Source organism: Molossus molossus, unplaced genomic scaffold (genome assembly GCF_014108415.1).
Source record: "Molossus molossus isolate mMolMol1 unplaced genomic scaffold, mMolMol1.p scaffold_m16_p_1, whole genome shotgun sequence".
NCBI lineage: Eukaryota > Metazoa > Chordata > Mammalia > Chiroptera > Molossidae > Molossus > Molossus molossus.
The window spans coordinates 243,269,130-243,285,897 of NW_023425344.1; the positions used below are offsets into that span (position 1 = coordinate 243,269,130).

Sequence of the window (16,768 nt, forward strand, 5' to 3'; positions counted from 1 at the left end):
TAGGAATGACATAATCTCAGAATTAAATTGGTTTCCTTTTGGTTGCCTTATGCTTCCTGGGACTAGCCTAACAGACTGGCATTTGGGATTCATTGATCTAAATCAGGAATAGAATGCCCTTCCACACACGATCATTCCTCTGGTGTGAGCAGGAGGCCCTTAAGAGCTAAAAGTGAATGTGAGAAATGCTGAGATGAAGGGGCAGGCTGAGGGCAAGAACAGTGTGAATTTTTCACCAGTCATCTAAACAAAGTGAGCTACAGTGGTTTCTGGTGAGCAGGGTCAAGGAAGTGCAGATGAAATGATGGGGAGGGGACAGAACTGAATCACTTTCCTAATGTCTGATAGTCTGCCTGCCCTCATTTCTAGTGGTCTATCTTCTGTAGTTTATTTTGATACTATATAGACTTTGTTTAAAACTTTTTAATGCATTGTTAATCTTAAAAACGTTTAAAATTTGCCCTGGCCAGTTTGGCTTAGCAGTTACAATGTCAGCCCATGGACCAGAGTCCTGGGTTCGGTTCCTGCTAAGGGCACATACCTCGTTGTCCCTGGCCCCGGCTGGGGTTGTGTGGGTGGCAACCATTCGATGTGTCTCTCTCTCTCTCTCTTTTCTCCACTCTCTCCCTCCTGCTCTATCTGAAGATAAATGCAAAAATGTCCTCAGGTGAGGATTTAAAAAAAAATTTTTTTTAATTTAATCATTAATGTTTTTATATCCTGGGTGATTTACTAGGATTATAAACTACTGAAAATTTTATGTTTTACTCTGGAAAATTTAGGAACTATATAAAAATAATAAATTGCCATTATATGTAATTTCACCACCCAGAAACAACCACAGTTATATATTGAGGGGGGGGGGGGGTGGAAGTCTGTATCCTTTATCCAGACTTAGAACTTGTTGAAAATATGTTTTCTTTAAATAATCCTTGTTTCTAAACAGGGAGGCCTGGTGGGTTTGGTAGATTATCCTGATGATGATGAAGATGATGATGAGGATGAAGACAAGGAAGACATGCTACCATTGTCAAAGAAAGCAAAGTTTGAGTCATAATAATGGCAACTGCCTACAATCAGTACCTGTTGAAAAACTGGTTCTCTACCCCTACCCCTACAGAATCCACAACAAAGCAGTGGTCTCTTGTGAATGACTGATACAGATCAGCCTCACACACTTGACTTCTGCTCATCAAGTGCCAATTCAATGGAGCAGGAGGAGGGGATATTACACATTAGGGGAAGGACGTAAGCCTTTGAGCTCTCCAGCTTGGACCACACATTGCCCTTTTCTCAGGGAAGGAAATGGAAACATAAAGCCAACAGGGCAGGGGTTTTGTAAGTGGAACTCTGGATTGACTGGTCAGTTGCTACAATCAGAATATGCTTTCTCGGACCATGTTTGGGACTCAGAAGAATAGGCTTTTCGGCCTTAATTCTTCATTAGTTAAGAATGCCAGCAGTTTCTTTGTATAAAGAGACCTGCCTTTAAAATCGTACATTCTGAACATTTTAGTCAAGCTACAACAGGTTTGGAAAACCTATGGGGGAGGGGCGAATATAAAGTTTCCTCTTTTTTATCTGTTCCCTTTGCCCTTTGAACTGCAGATTTTTTTTTTAAGTGGGGATTTGTCCCTACTTGATTAAAGATTGAGTGGAATTCTAGGTGTGGTCATTCGTGTCATAATTTTTGTTTCATTTTGTTTTTGTTTTGCTCCCCTGAGTGTATGCTTAGTTGAGTATATATATTTGGGACCATTAAAACTTTTTTTGATGTAATATAACCTAACGTTGTGCTGGTACCTGTTTTACCCTGTGTAATTTTTGTTCTACATCACAGTTCTTAATTTGTTTAGAGTTTTATGAAAGATGGTATAGTTTTTATTGACAAAAGCAAAGTAATCTTACAACTATGTGCATACAAAAGCAATACTATTTTGTGACTAAAATATTTTATATTAAAATTTACATCAGCAGTTGTCTTGAGAATTCAGGGAAGTAGAGTGGAATTTAAAATTTCAACAGTTTTGTTAAACCTAGAACCGTGAAATTAGTATTCCAAAGAGAATCTGAAACTTCATATCTTGGGAAAATGACGGTACATTAAATCAAAATTGAGGATGGATGATTTAAAAATAACATCTGACTTTTGAATAATAAAAAAAAGTGAAGAGTAAGAGAAATTGTATTAGTTGTATGTTTCTTTTTTTTTTAACTTCCTTTGGAATACCAGTTGGAGTTGAAGGTGGTGGTTCCTAAATAAATACCTGGCCAGAGGACCATCAGATATTACCTTATTAAAGCAGTATTTTTAAGTAGGTTCTTTTTGTTGTCTTAGGTGTGCTAAAATTCTTTTGAGGAAATGAAAATAAGTGTCTCAATTTCACATATTCTCACTTTAAGTGAAGATTTTAGAACTTATTGAAGAATATATTTGCAAATGTGTATAAAAATTCATATCCAGGAAAGGATATTGTTTTAAGTATTATATACTTTGAGTAGCTGTTAAGCACTGTGTGCATCTAAGCATTTCCTTTGCTTTAGTCTTCAGTAAATTCTAATTTATGGTATCAAAAACAAGGTTATATTGAATAGTTCGATAATAGAAAACAAGAAAGCAACATTTGCTCTAGTCATAAAAAGAGTTTTGTTGTTAGCTAATTACTTTTTCATAGAAACTTTGAGTGTATGCCCTGGCTGGTTTCACTTAGCAGTTAGAGCATTGGCCCTCCGACCAAAGAGTCTTGGGTTGGGTTCGCAACCAATGTGTGCCTTTCACATTGGTGGTTCTCTCTCTCTCTCTCTCTTTCTCTGTCTCTCTTTTTTCCCCCACCTCCCTCCCTCTCTATCTAAAAATTAATGGAAAAATATCCTTGGGTGAGGATTAACAAAAAACAGTTTTTTTTAAACTTTGCATAATTAACTTGAAGGGTTTAAATGTATTTCACTATAGTATAGGGCTACTGCTGAGTCTATTAATAATTGAAGTTGATCATCGAGTCTTGCAAATAAAGAAGAAAAACTTAATAGGATTTTAATTAATTATATTATGTCTTCGTTACCTAGAAAGTACCATATGAATGCCCTGGCTGGTTTAGCTCAGCAGTTACAGCATCGGCCCGCAGACTGGAGAGTCCTGGGTTCGGTTCCCGCTAAGGGCATGTACCTCGGTTGCGGTTTGTCCCCAGCCCCAGTTGGGGTCGTGTGGTTGGCAAGCACTCAATGTGTCTCTCTCATGTTGTTTCTCTCTTCCTCCCTCTCTCTCCTGCTCTATTTAAAAATAAATGCAAAAATGTCCTCGGGTGAGGATATATATATATATATATATATACACACACACACATACATATGTATATGTGTGTGTGTGTGTATTTTTTTTTTTAAGATACTGTTGGCCTTGGACATTTAAGAGATGCTCTTTCATTGATGGACTGTTGTGTTTCCTTAGTGATTATAATTACTAAAGCAGAAACTTGGCACAAGTTGCTATAATAGGATAAATGAGGTCTAAAATAGCTTGTCATTTCATTGAGGGGACTGTTAACAATAAATTAGCAAAAAGACTATTAGCTAGAAATATGACTTGAATTGACACAGTTCCATCTGACTCAGAAGTCCATGCTCTTAAGCATAGATATTGTCTTGATAATTGATACAATGATGTGAATAGATTATTTTCTATTTTAATGATACTGATTCTTTTGCTCATTTGTAATGTTTAAAATGGGGGAAAAATACTTCTCAGTGATTACTAGATGATTTCTGAAAAGACAGATTGTAATTGCTGCAGGAAACACCTTGACTTCCTGACTTGTCCAGAAATGCTACCCTGGCTTTTTGTTTTAGTTTGTTTATAGATTCCACTATCTGGCTTTTTTTTTTTTTGGACAGATAAAAGTCTGATGGCTTTTCCTTGCCTGATTGTATTTAGATTCTACACTTTGTCCCCAGTAACTCCAAATTGTAAGTCAGTTTTTGTGAATTTGGAAATGGGGAGGTGGGGGGGGGCACTCCTTCTGGTTTTGTTCTTTTTTGTTGTTGTTAATCCTCACCTAAGGATATTTTTTCCATTGATTTTTTTTTTAGAGAGAGTGGAAAGGAAGGGAGAGAGAGACACATCAATTGGTTGCCTCCCACAGGCACCCCAGCCTGGGATTGAACCTGCAACCCCAGGTACATGCCCTTGACCAGGAATTGAACCTGAGACCCTTCAGTGCGAGGGCTGACTCTAACCACAGAGCAACACTGGCCAGGGCTCTGGTTTTGTTCTTAACTTGATTTAAGTAACCTCTTTTGTTTTGTTTTTTAAATCCTCACCCGAGGATATTTTCCTATTTATCTTCAGATAGAGTGTGAGGGAGGGAGGGAGAGAGAAGCATTGATGTGAGAGGGACACATTGACTGGTTGTCCGCACAGCCCCGACCAGGGCTAGGGACAAACCACAACCGAGGTACGTGCCCTTGACTGGAATCGAACCCATGACTCGCTGGTCTGCAATCTGATACTCCAACCACTGATCCAAACTGACCAGGGCAGCAAAAACCTCTATTAAAACAACAAACTTAAACTGAAAGAATTCTTGAAGTGAAAAACTTAAGATTATCTACAATTTCTAGTATTTACCATAAACATTTTTTTTAATTTCAAGGAAAACTAATGATCTTCAAAGTTCTTACAAACAAGGTTATATAACTTTGTGTTACACATTTCAAGCAAGAGGATTATAAAAATTTTAAGGGATGAATTACTGTCTACCATTATACTGGGACATTGAGGCAACGTGAGGCAATGGGGCAATCATCTGTATGTTGTGATACCCAATGTTAAGTCGATTTGATTTTTCTCTTCTTGACCATAATGCTTCATGGCTCTTTAGAATGAAACTGTTTAGCCTCTCTTCAGATAGATAAATGTCTTAACTACTGGAGTCATATGTCTTGTTCCTTAAAATAGCTGTGGTTGGAGACAGCTTTCCTTGACCTTTTCACTCTCCTAGATAAGTTATTCCATGGACTCATAGCGAATAGTGATTTCTTCACCATGATGCTAAATGGGTTTTTGTTTTACTTCTCTATTCCCACCATTGCAAAAACTGCCTGGTGTAGGTCACATACTGCCTGCCAATTCAGGGGACCCCTTTCCATTCTTATATTACTTGACACTTCAGCAGCATTTACTACTTACTATCCACTGTCTCCTTGATCTTTTTCTCTTGGCTTCTAGTGCACCATGTGCTTTAACATTAATGGCCGTTTTCTGTTTTCATAGCTCTATTCTTTACCCATTAAATGCTGGGATTCACTAGGTTTCACCTTGAGTATGCATCTTCCCAATCTCCAGCCCAGCCACATCACTTGTATGTCCCTGACCCAATCATACTGTGCCCTAAAAGACTCCTATAACGTGTTGTGTGCCTCTCTCAGTGCCCTTCCTGCCTTGCCTGCTGATGAAGTCATACTCACCTTTCAAAGTTCAGAAGTATTCCCTGGCACTCCGTCCTTGAAGGGTATGTTCTTGCTTTTTTCAACCTTGTATTCCCAGTGCCTAGCATGACACAAGCCCACAGGTAGATCTCCAAATGTTTACTGGATGAATGATGGAAAGATGGTTATACACACACAGAATATACAGACTGGGAAAGTTAGCTGATGCCCTTGAACAGTCAAAATTTCAGCCCTGGCCACTTTGGCTTAGCGATTAGAGCGTCGGCCTGCGGACCAGAGAGTCCCAAGTTCAGTTCCCACTAAGGGCACGTTACCTCGGTTGCAGTTTGATCCCAGCCACATTTGGGGTTGTGTGGGTGACAACCACTCAATGTGACTTTCTCTTCCCTCCTTCTCTCCTGTATCTGGAGATAAATGCAAAAATGTCCTCGAGTGAGGATTAAAAAAAAGTTTGATTCCCTGTCAGGGCACATACCCAGGTTGTGGGCCGGATCCCAGGTTGGGGTGTGTATGTGAGGCAACCGATGTATCTTTCTCTTTGACATTGACATTTGTCTCTGAAAACAAATGTACATAACCCTTGGGTGAAGATTAAAAAACAATTATGAGAAAGTTTGATTTCTTCTTTAAATTGGATTTATTGAAGTGGAAACTGGTTAACAAAGTTACAGGTTTCAGGTACACAATTTTACAACATGCCATCTGTCCACTGTATTGTGTGTTAATCATTCTTGACCATAAAATTCCCTCTTGTGGATATAAAGGCAGAACTCAAGACTTGTACTTCTGAGCCTTAGGTTAGCAGAAACAGGGTATTTTAGGTTCAGAAAATTACCTTAGTTTTTATTTTATTTAAACTTTTCTAGTCTGTTCATTCCTGGCTCTAGCACCTCTAACTCTTTCCCTTATTGGTCATAGGTCTTCACATGTCTAAGTACAGACCCTTGACTTTTATCACTGGACCTAGCCATGACCTATGGATTTCACAGAACACTCATCTGTTGGTTGATGTTTACAAATCTTATGCTCTTAAACATTAACATCTTGGTATATTTCCTGGGATGCAGTTACTAGATGGCAGGCCCAGAATTATGTGATTCTCTGTATAGCTTTTAGTACAGCAACATAGATGGTGGTTAGGTACATAGGTAGAATTCACCAGAACAAAACAGGTGGTAAGGTCCTTGACATCAGTGTTGGTGACTTTTTTGGATCTGACACCAAAAGCAAAAATTTTTAAATGGGACTACAAGTAAAAATTTCTACATTACAAAGGAGGTAATCAACAATGAAAAAGCCTAATGAATGGGAGAGAATATTTACTAATCATTTAATAAGAGGTCATTATCCAAAATATATAAAGAACTTAGTAGAACTCAATAGCAAAAAAAACCCCAAAAAGCAAAATTCAATTTAAAAATGGGCAGAGGCCCAGCCCGTGTTGCTCAGTGGTTAAGCATTGACGCATGCACCAAGAGGTTGCCGGTTTAATTCCGATCAGGGCACATGCTTAGGTTGTAGGCTTGATCCCCAGTGTGGACCATGCAGGAGGCAGCCAATTGATGTTCAACATCAGTGTTTCTATCTCCTCTCTAACATCAATAAAGAAAAAAAAAATTTTAATGGGCAAAGGGGCATATTGGGCTCGGCCCTGGAGCACACATTCTGTGCTGGCCCACAGCTGGGGCCAGGACTTGCAGTTTACGCTGGTCCTAACTGGTGGTGGCACAGGCTGCTGGTACGAGGCCCTGGTCACTTCGGCACCTGTGCAGGCACGGATGAGATGATGCTTGGCGTGCACAGCACCATGGGCCTGCCCTGATGGGGCAGCATCCTTCTCAACACCGAGGCCCTGCACAGCACCGTCACACTGCCTCTACAGCCTACCAGCACTACATTCTGGCCAAGGTAGGTAGAAAATAGGCAACCAGAAATCAAGTAAAAAAAAAAAAAAAAAACATTGCATGGCACCTTAACCAAGAAGTTGCAGTTCTTGCAAATCAGCTGGGATGGTCCAAAAGAGCTGCCAGGCTCACTTATCTAAAGAATATCTGGAGGCTTGTTTCTGAGCTGTATGTTTGGGATAACTGCCACCCATTCAAAGCCACAGTGTTGGTCTGGATTCAGCTTCCAATGTGGATCTTCATGTCTGTTGCTCTGGAATTTTAGCGCAGGAGCAGTTAGCTACTGGTAGGGTTCTGTGGTTTCCTGACCTCGCTGCACTGGAGTCCATTTGGATTCTGCCTGTCTCTGTTGGTATCATCAATTTATTAATAGTAGAGATGTTTGCTCTGCAAAAAATTGGAATGTATCATTTTTAGACATGTTACATAGTTTGGGCAGTATCCATATTGATGATTTCAGTTGCTGCGACAGTGTGATGGTCTCTACTGGCTATGCTGTAGCTTCACCGGCCTTTCACTGAACTTGCTGTGCTCTAGGTTTCGCCAGTGTTGTCAAATACCATTGACCAAGGGGGATTCAGACACTCCTAAGGTCCTCTGCTGCCTTCTGTGCCAAGTTCATTTCAAGAAAATGACATACTTTTTGGCAATTTTGAAACAATTACAAGTGTCACTACCACCTTAATATACTTAGAAGATTTATTCAGATATGATTTAATTTGTCTTTATTTAAAATCATGAACTCTGTGAAGTACTATGTGTTAAAATATAATCCAGTTATATTTGACAGTACTTAAAGTCTTTTAAATGCTGGAAATGTAGTATGTCTAATTGTATCCTAAGAATATAAAAGTGTCTGGCTGTTTATAAAATTACAACTTGCTAGAGGTGGTAGAAGTTTGGGGAACAGGACTAGATACTGAATGATGTCAAATTGTACTGAACAATCCCACATATTAAAATTTTATAAAATAAGAGAATCCAGTGAGGTGATTCTTAAAAATTTGGAGGTATGAATGATCATAGACCTGTTTGAGCATCTGATAAAACTATGGTTTTCTCTTCAGAAAAATCCTCAACTGACAACATGGGGGCCTTCACTGCCCACTGCCCTGAAATGCCTCTGGTTACTCCTGATTAAGAAATACTATTCTCATGGAACATACATCGGCAATGAGTTAGTGATTTTATAAAAAATGGACTTGATATACATGGTAGTAGAGTAGTTCATGCATGCAAGAAAGGACCTAATATGGTAGGTCGTGTGGCCTCTCAACCATGCTCTGAAAGGAGACAAAAACTGTACATTCCTTTTCCTATGACTTAAGAAGTCTGAAATACAATTTTACTAAGTACTGCTAGAAACCAAAGTGGAAAATCTTAAGCATTAGGCTTATTTAGTCAAAGGAGGAAAAACCAGAGAGGACTACCTATAATGGAGGATTAAGAACTCTAGCGGGTTTAAACAATGGTAGATGTTTAATATAGGAAAAATGGACAGGTAATATAAATCGTGGGCCCAGTTGTTTGCTTGTTTAACTCAAAAGGATGATAAAATTAATTTTGGTTGACATTTAGGGATAAATTTGACAAGTATTTGAGAAAATTATAAATTTTCACTAAGTTGGAATATGAACCTGATTCTGAGATGTCCTATCATCCCATCTTATGTTTTACAAAAAAAATAAAAACTAAAGTGAATTTTTTTTTTAAATGAGCAAAGGACCTGAAGACATTTTTCCAAAGAAGATATATGAATGACCAACAGTTACGTGAAAAGATTCTCAACATCACTAATCATTAAGGAAATGCAAATAAACAATGAGATAAAACTTCACACCTGTTTGAACGGCTGGTATTAGATAAGACAAAAAATGCTGGTGAGGATGTGGAGAAAAGAGAATCCTTGTATACTGTTGGTAGAATTGTAAACCGGTGCAGCTACTATGGAAAACAGGAGAGTCCTCAAAAAATTAAACTAGAACTACCATATCCAGCAATTAAACTTCTGGGTATATATTTATAGAAAATGAAAACACTATGTTGAGATATCTGCACTCCCAGGTTCATAGCAGCATTACTTACAGTAATCTGGAGGATGAATGGGAAAAAAGTTGATATATGAAGAGTGTGTGTGTGTGTGTGTGTGTGTGTGTGTGTGTGTTGTCCCCAAAAATGTATACACAATTTGAATGATTATAAAGTGTTTATTAACATACAGGCAGTGCTGATAACAAGAAGCAATGGAATAACAAGCATCGGGAATAATTTCCTTCAGTATTTGTGCCCATTCTCTTTCAATAGCTGCCCTCAATTCTTTGACTTGCCAGTTTTGTACTGCAAACTTTATGTATCTCCTTAAAAAAAAGTCTAGTAGATAAATTTTCTTTGTTCACAGCTTAGTCTGGCATCACTCATTATTTCAAGTCAGTTAAACCTGAAAAGGAATGAGAATTAAGTGAATTATCAGCTGTTGAGCTGTGTATACATTTTTTGGGATGCCCTGATATATACGAGGGAATATTAGCCATAAAAAGGAGGAAATCCTGCCGTGCTAAGTGAAGTAAGTCAGAGAGAATGACAAATACTGTGTGATCTCACTTATATGTGGAATCTAAAAAAATAAAACTCATAAAAGAGATGTATGGTTACCAAAAGACAGGAGGTGGGGGAAGGGAAATTGGAGGAAGGGTCAAAGTACGAACTTCCAGTTGTAAGATAAATAAGTACTAGGGATGTACTGTGCAACATGATGACTATAGTTAACATTGCTGTATAGTATATATGAAAGGTGGTAAGAGAGTAGATCCTAATAGTTCTCATAACGAAAAATATTTTTTGGTATCTATGAGATGACAGATGTTAACTTAATGGTAATCATTTCATCATTTTACAGTACAGTGGACACTTGAACACCACAGGTTTGAACTGTGTGGGTCCACTTACACGTGTATTTTTTTTTTCAATAAATACAGCTGGCCCTTCATATTTGAGGCTTTGCCCAGTCATATCTGGATTCAACCAACCAAGGATCAAAAACAGTATTTTCACATTCCCAACCTCATTTTTTCTAACTGCCGTTTGCAAATGCCATTTTCAATCAATGGTTGGTTGGTTGAACTGTAGATTTCAAAGTTAGATACCTCTAACCCCCATGTTGTTCAAGTTAAATCATGCTGTGCCCTGGCCTGTGTGGCTCAGTTGGTTGGAAAATTGTTCTGTACCCCAAGAAGGTTTCGGGTTTGGTCCTTGACCAGGGCTGAAACATCAGAAGCAACCCATTGATGGTTTCTCTCAATCTCTCTTTTTAAAATCAATTTTTAAAAATTGCCTGGCCAGTGTGGCTCAGTGGTTGAGCATCAGCCCATTCAATAAGAGGTCACTGGTTCAATTCCCAGTCAGGGCACGTGCCCAGGTTGTGGGCAATCCCCAGTGGGGGCATGCCGAGGGTGACCAGTTGATGTTCTCTCTCATTGATGTTTCTATCTCTCCCGCTCCTTTCCTCTCTAAAAAAATCAATAAAGAAAAAAATTCTTTTAATAAAATAAATCATTATGTCCAGCTGGTGTGGCTCAGTGGTTGAGCGTTGACCCATGCGTCAAGAGATAGCCAGTTCGATTCCCAGTCAGGATACATGCCCAGGTTTTGGCTCAATCCCCAGTGTGAGGCATGCAGGAGGCGGCCAGTTGATGTTCTCTCTCATTGATGTTTCTATATCTCCCTCTCAACTTCCTCTCTCTAAAATCAATAAAGGAAAAAAAATTATTTTGCTGTATGTTAATTATATCTCAATAAAACTGGAAAAAAACTTTTTATACCTGATACAAAGCTACAGTCATCAAAACAGTGTAGTGCTGGTATAAAGACAGACATATAGACCAATAGAATAAATAGAGTCCAGAAATAAACCCTGTCATATATGAACAAATTATTTTTAACAAGGGTACCAAGACCTTTAATGGGGAAAAGTCTTGTCTTTTCAACAAATGGTACTGGGAAAACAGGATATTCAAATGCAAAAGAATGAAATTGGAACCTTAACTCAAAATAGATCAAGGACCTAAAAACAAGACCTAAAATAACAAAACTCTTAGAAAAAAACGTAAAACAAAAGCTTCATGACATTGAATTTGGCAATGATTTCTTGGACATGACACCAAAAGCAAATCCAATAAAAGAAAAAGTAGACAAATTGGACTTCATGAAAATTTTAAAATTTTGTTCGTCAGGAGACACTATCCACAAAGTAAAAGCTAACCCACAGAATTGGAGAAAATATTTGCGAATTTGATACAGGATTAATATCAAGAATATATATAAAACAACTACAATTTAATGAAAAACCCCATTCAAAAAAGGGCAAAGGCCTGAAATAGACATTTCTCCAAAAAAGATATATGAATTGTTAATAAACACAAGAAAGAAGACTGAACATCATTAATCATTAGGAAAATACAAATCAGAACTACAATAAGATACCACCATAAACCCATTAGGATGGCTACTATCAAAACAAAACCAAGAGAAAAAAAACAACTGACTTCTGGTCATGATGGGGGTGTAGGTAAATGCGGTATTGCCTCCTCCCACAACCACATCAAAATTACAACTACAGAACAACCATCACTCAGAGCCGCCTGACATCCAGCTGAATGGAAGTCCTACAACTATGAAATTAAAGTAGAAGCCACACTGAGACTGGTAGGAGGGACGTAGGCATGGACGGGCTGGCCCCACAACCACTTGTGGTGGATAAAAATTAGGAGGGAGACCTCAGCTGGGAAGGTCCTCCCTGAGGAGTGAGGGGTCCCCCTCCCACACCAGGCCCCCAACTCAGGGTTCCACTGCCAAGAAGAGAATCCCCATCACTTCTGGCTGTAAAAACCAGTGCAACTTAGGCTGAGGGAGGCTGAAGCTTCTGGAGCCCCAGGCAGCTCCTCTTAAAGGTCCTGCACACAGACTTGCTCAGACCTACTCCCTCCAGGCTCCACTGTTGGGGAGGCAGCTTGAAAAACACCAGAGACATATGGAAAAGAACTGAGTTGTTTGGCATCGGGCAAGGGCTGGAGAGGCAGCTTTGTCCTGGACAGCCGTGCTGGCGGAGGCCATTGTTCCTTTGGTGAGCCCTTACCCCATGGGGCCAGGCAGATGGGCACCATATCTGGGACTCCAGCAACCTGGCTCATACTGTTTGCCCCACCCTGGTGATTCCCTGAGGCCCTGACCCACCCAACTTTCAGGCCCACCAAACTGTTTCCAGTGGTTTTACCATAGGAATGGCCTGTATTAGCTCCTGTTTCAGATTTTCCTAAGTGCTCTCCAAAAAGAAGCATATGGACTTAGTGAACCCCATATCTTTCACTAAGTTGCCCCAGGCCCAGCACTAGGAGCAGCCAGCCTTGGTTCACAACTTGGCTTTGCCTAGGCACCTCCAAGCCCAGCACAGACCATCTGCAGCCATCTGCAGACCGCTTTGTGGGTTATGCAGTGTGGCCCCAGGTAGAACACAGGCAGTGGCTGACCTTGTCCCAGAGCTAGGACACCCAGTAGACAGTGTCAGACCACGTCAAAGCACCACCACCCAACCACCTCCGCAAGTGACACACTCAATGAGTGGACTCAGTGGGTACCAGAGCCCTGATGAAGTAAGTCCTGCTCTGGGTGTTGGGCCCCTGCACAGCTGATCCTCCAAGGTAGTCAGAGGCCAGCGGCTAGTGGGCACAGCCAGTCCTTGCAGCTGATCAGCCTGAGTAAATCCCTCCCATTGACATGCCAACAGCAATCTAGACTCAATTACAACAGAAGGGTGTACAGTCCTCAGGAGGGGTGCCCCTTTGAGGGCCCAGCTGGGTGACCAGGGAGGCTGTGCCACTGAACCCTACAGAACACCTACAATAAGCCACCCTAGGAAGCCCAGGAGGAATAGCAACTCTACCTAATACATAGAAACACACACAGGGAGGCAGCCAAAATGAGGAGACAAAGAAACGTGTCCCAAGTGCAAGAAGAGAACAAAACTCCAGGAAAAGAACTAAACGAAATGGAGATAAGCAATCTAACAGATGCAGAGTTCAAAACACTGCTTATAAGACGCTCAGTGAACTTGGTGAGGGCCTTAAGCGCATAAAAAAAAAGACCAGTCAGAAATGAAGAAAGTAAGGTAAAATATCTGTAACAAAAAAATAAATAAAAATTCATAAAAAAAAAAAAAAAAAAGAAATGAAGAAAGTAGCAGGGGGGTGGGGGAGGGATGAAAGGAGGGTGTCAATGAGGGAAAAGGGAGAAAAATCTGTAACAAAAATAAATTATTAAAAAAATTAAAATTAAAAAAAAAATGGAGGCACTAACTGAAATAAAGAATAATTTACACAGATTCAATAGTAGAGTAGGTAAAGCCAAGAAGCAAACCATTGATTTGGAATGGAAGGAAGCAAAAAACACCCAATTAGAACAGCAAAAAGAAAAGAGAATCCATAAGAAGGAGGATAGTGTAAGGAGCCTCTGGGACAACTTCAAGCGTACCAACATTCGCATCATGGGGTTGCCAGGAGAAAAGAGACAGCAAGAAATTGAAAACCTATTTGAAACAATAATGACAGAAAACTTTCCTAACTTGGTGAAGGAAACAGACATACAAGTCCAGGAAGCACAGATAGTCCCAAACAAGATGAACCCAAAGGGATCCACACCAAGATACAGAATAATCAAAATGCTAAAGGTTAAAGACAAAGAGAATCTTAAAAGCAACAAGAGAAAAGCAGTTAGTTATCTACAGGGCAACTCCCATAAGACTGTCAGCTGATTTCTCAAAAGAAACTTTGCAGGCCAGAAGGGAGTAGCAAGAAATACTCAGAGTGATGAAAAGCAAGAACCTACAAATAAGATTAGTCTATTCTGCAAAGCTATCATTTAGAATTGATGGACAGCCCTGGCTGGTTTGGCTCAGTGGTCAGAGTCATGGGTTCGATTCCAATCAAGGGTACGTACCTCAGTTGCAAATCATCCCCGGCCCTCGTTGGGGTCATATGGGAGGCAACCAATTGATATTTCTCTCACATCGACGATTCTCTCTCTCTCTCTCTCCCTCCCACTCTGTTTGGAAATAGATGGAAAAATATCCTTGGGTGAGAATTTAAAAATAGATGATAGATAGATAGATAGATAGATAGATAGATAGATAGATGATAGATAGATAGATAGATAGATAGAAAGAAAGAATCAATGGACATATAGTTTCCCATATAAGAAAAAGCTGAAGGAATTTATCACCACCAAACCAGTATTATATGAAATGTTGAAGGGTCTTCTTGAAGAAAAAGAAGATAAAAAATATGAACAATATAATGGCAATAAATGCATATCTATTGCCAATTGAATCTACAAACAAAATGAACAAGCAGAACAGAAACAGACTCATAGATACAGAGAACATTTTGTTGGTTGCCAGATGGGAGGGGCATTGGGGGAATGGGTGAAAAAGGTGAAGGGGTTAAGAAGTATAAATTGGTTGTTAGACTGACAAACCTCAAAGGGAAGGGAGGAGAGGGAGGGAAGAAATGAACCAAAGAACTTATATGCATATATATGCATAACCAATGGACACAGACAACAGTGTGGGGAAAGGCAGGAGGGGGTCAATAAGGGAAAAAGGAGGAACATCTGTAATACATTCAACAATAAAGATAAGTTTAAAAAAACAACACAAAAACTGGAAAACAAGTGTTGGCAAGAATGTGGATTATTGGAACCTTTGAGAACTGTTGGTGGAAAGGTAAAACTATGATATAAGCACTATTGAAAACAGTGTGGAGTTTTCTCAAAAATTAAAAAAAAAAAAAAAGAATTACCGTATGATCCAGCAATCCCATAATACCCAAAAGAATTGAAAGCAGACTCTTGAATAGGTATTGTACACCCATGATCATTGCAACATTATTCAAAATAGCTAAAACATGGAAGCAACTCAAGTGTTCATTGTCAGATGAATGGACAAACAAAATGTGATATATACATACGATAGAATAGTATTTAGCTTTAAAAAGTGGGAAAATTCTGCAATATGCTACAACATGGGTGAATCTTGAGGACATTAGGCTAAATTAAATAAGTCAGTCACAAAAAGATAAATACATATACTGCATAATTCCACTTACATAAGGTATTAGAGTAGTCAGAATCAGAGACAGAAAGAATGCGGGGTTGCTAGGGCTGGGAAAGGGGAGAATGGGAGTTATTGTTTAATAGGTACAAATTTTCCGGTTTATAAGATGAAACAGTTATGGGGATGGATGGTGGTGAGGACAGCACAACGGTGTGAATGTCTTTATTTATTTTAATATGTTTTTATTGATTTTTTTTTAGAGAGAGAGAGAGAAACAACGATGTGAGAGACAATCAACAATCAGCTGCCTCTTGCTCGCCCCCTACTGGGGATTGAGCCTGAAACCCAGGCATGTGCCCTGACCAGGAATCCAACCAGGACCTCTCAGTCCAGGGGACAACTCTCAATCCATTGAGTCACACCAGCCGGGCAGTGTGAATGTATTTAACACCAATGAACTGTACACTTAAAAATAGCTATGATGATACATTTTATGTGTATTTTAACACAGTAAAAAAGAAAAAATAATTTATATTATGAAAATAATATATGCTCATAACAAAAATCAAATACAGGGACACATTAACAAATAGCCATTCCCCTCTCCCTCAACTTGTACAAATAATTTAAGCTCCTATCAGATAACATAGAGATGCCATTAGCTTACACTGCTAAACCAGCATTTCTCAAAGAGGTGAAAATTTTATCACAATGAAGATCATAATTAAAATACTGCTTCTGTTTAGGAAGCAATGTATAAAGCAGAGAAATTATACTTTATGCAGAAATAAAAGAAAAAAATTTAAAAACAAAGGGTTAAATCTTAGACGGAGTGAAAGCCAATGGGTGTTCGGGGAAAGGGGACAGAAGGCCACCACTTAGTCGTTAGAATATAACCTATGTGTTTGTTCCCTGAAGCATATGTCCCAACTCAAAGACTTAGGGGGAAGAATTCTTATTAAAGTAGTGGTAGAACAGGGCAGAAGATGAGGAACACTTTTACAGCATCATCTTCAACCTCAAAATTCTAAAGTCATATAGGGAAAATGTTCTTATTCTGAATTTAGGGATTAAGTGATTTTTAAGAAGTAACTTGTCACCCTGGTCGGTGTGGCCCAGCTAGTTGAGCATTGTCCTGCACACCAGGAAATTCCTGGTCTGGGGTTTTGGCCTCTGATAGGGGGCATGCAGGAGGCAGCTGAAAGATGCCCCCCCCCCTTCCTCTCTCTCTAAAAACAAACAAACAAAAAACAACATTAAAAAAAAATAAAAGAAAAGAACTTGTCCAGGTCATTCAGCTCTTTGAAGCCTTCCCACC

General features: G+C 39.3%; 1 protein-coding gene and 1 pseudogene across 9 annotated transcripts in view; both read left to right on the forward strand.

The window, feature by feature from the left end:
* PPP4R3A (protein phosphatase 4 regulatory subunit 3A) overlaps positions 1-5,463 on the forward strand; it is a 48,350-nt gene extending 42,887 nt beyond the window's left edge. For 7 of the 9 annotated variants that reach the window (XM_036259007.1, XM_036258999.1, XM_036259039.1 and 4 more), the window contains one exon: positions 947-2,183. In XM_036259007.1, coding sequence (XP_036114900.1) covers positions 947-1,057 — 111 coding nt within the window. In that variant the 3' untranslated portion in view covers positions 1,058-2,183. Of the gene's footprint in view, positions 1-946; positions 2,184-3,891; positions 3,919-5,424 lie in introns of those variants that run through there. The other 2 variants (XM_036259018.1, XM_036259026.1) reach the window with 2 other exon arrangements.
* A 1,508-nt stretch (positions 5,464-6,971) lies between these two features.
* Positions 6,972-8,860, forward strand: LOC118628240 (annotated as a pseudogene).
* Positions 8,861-16,768: the final 7,908 nt, after the last annotated feature.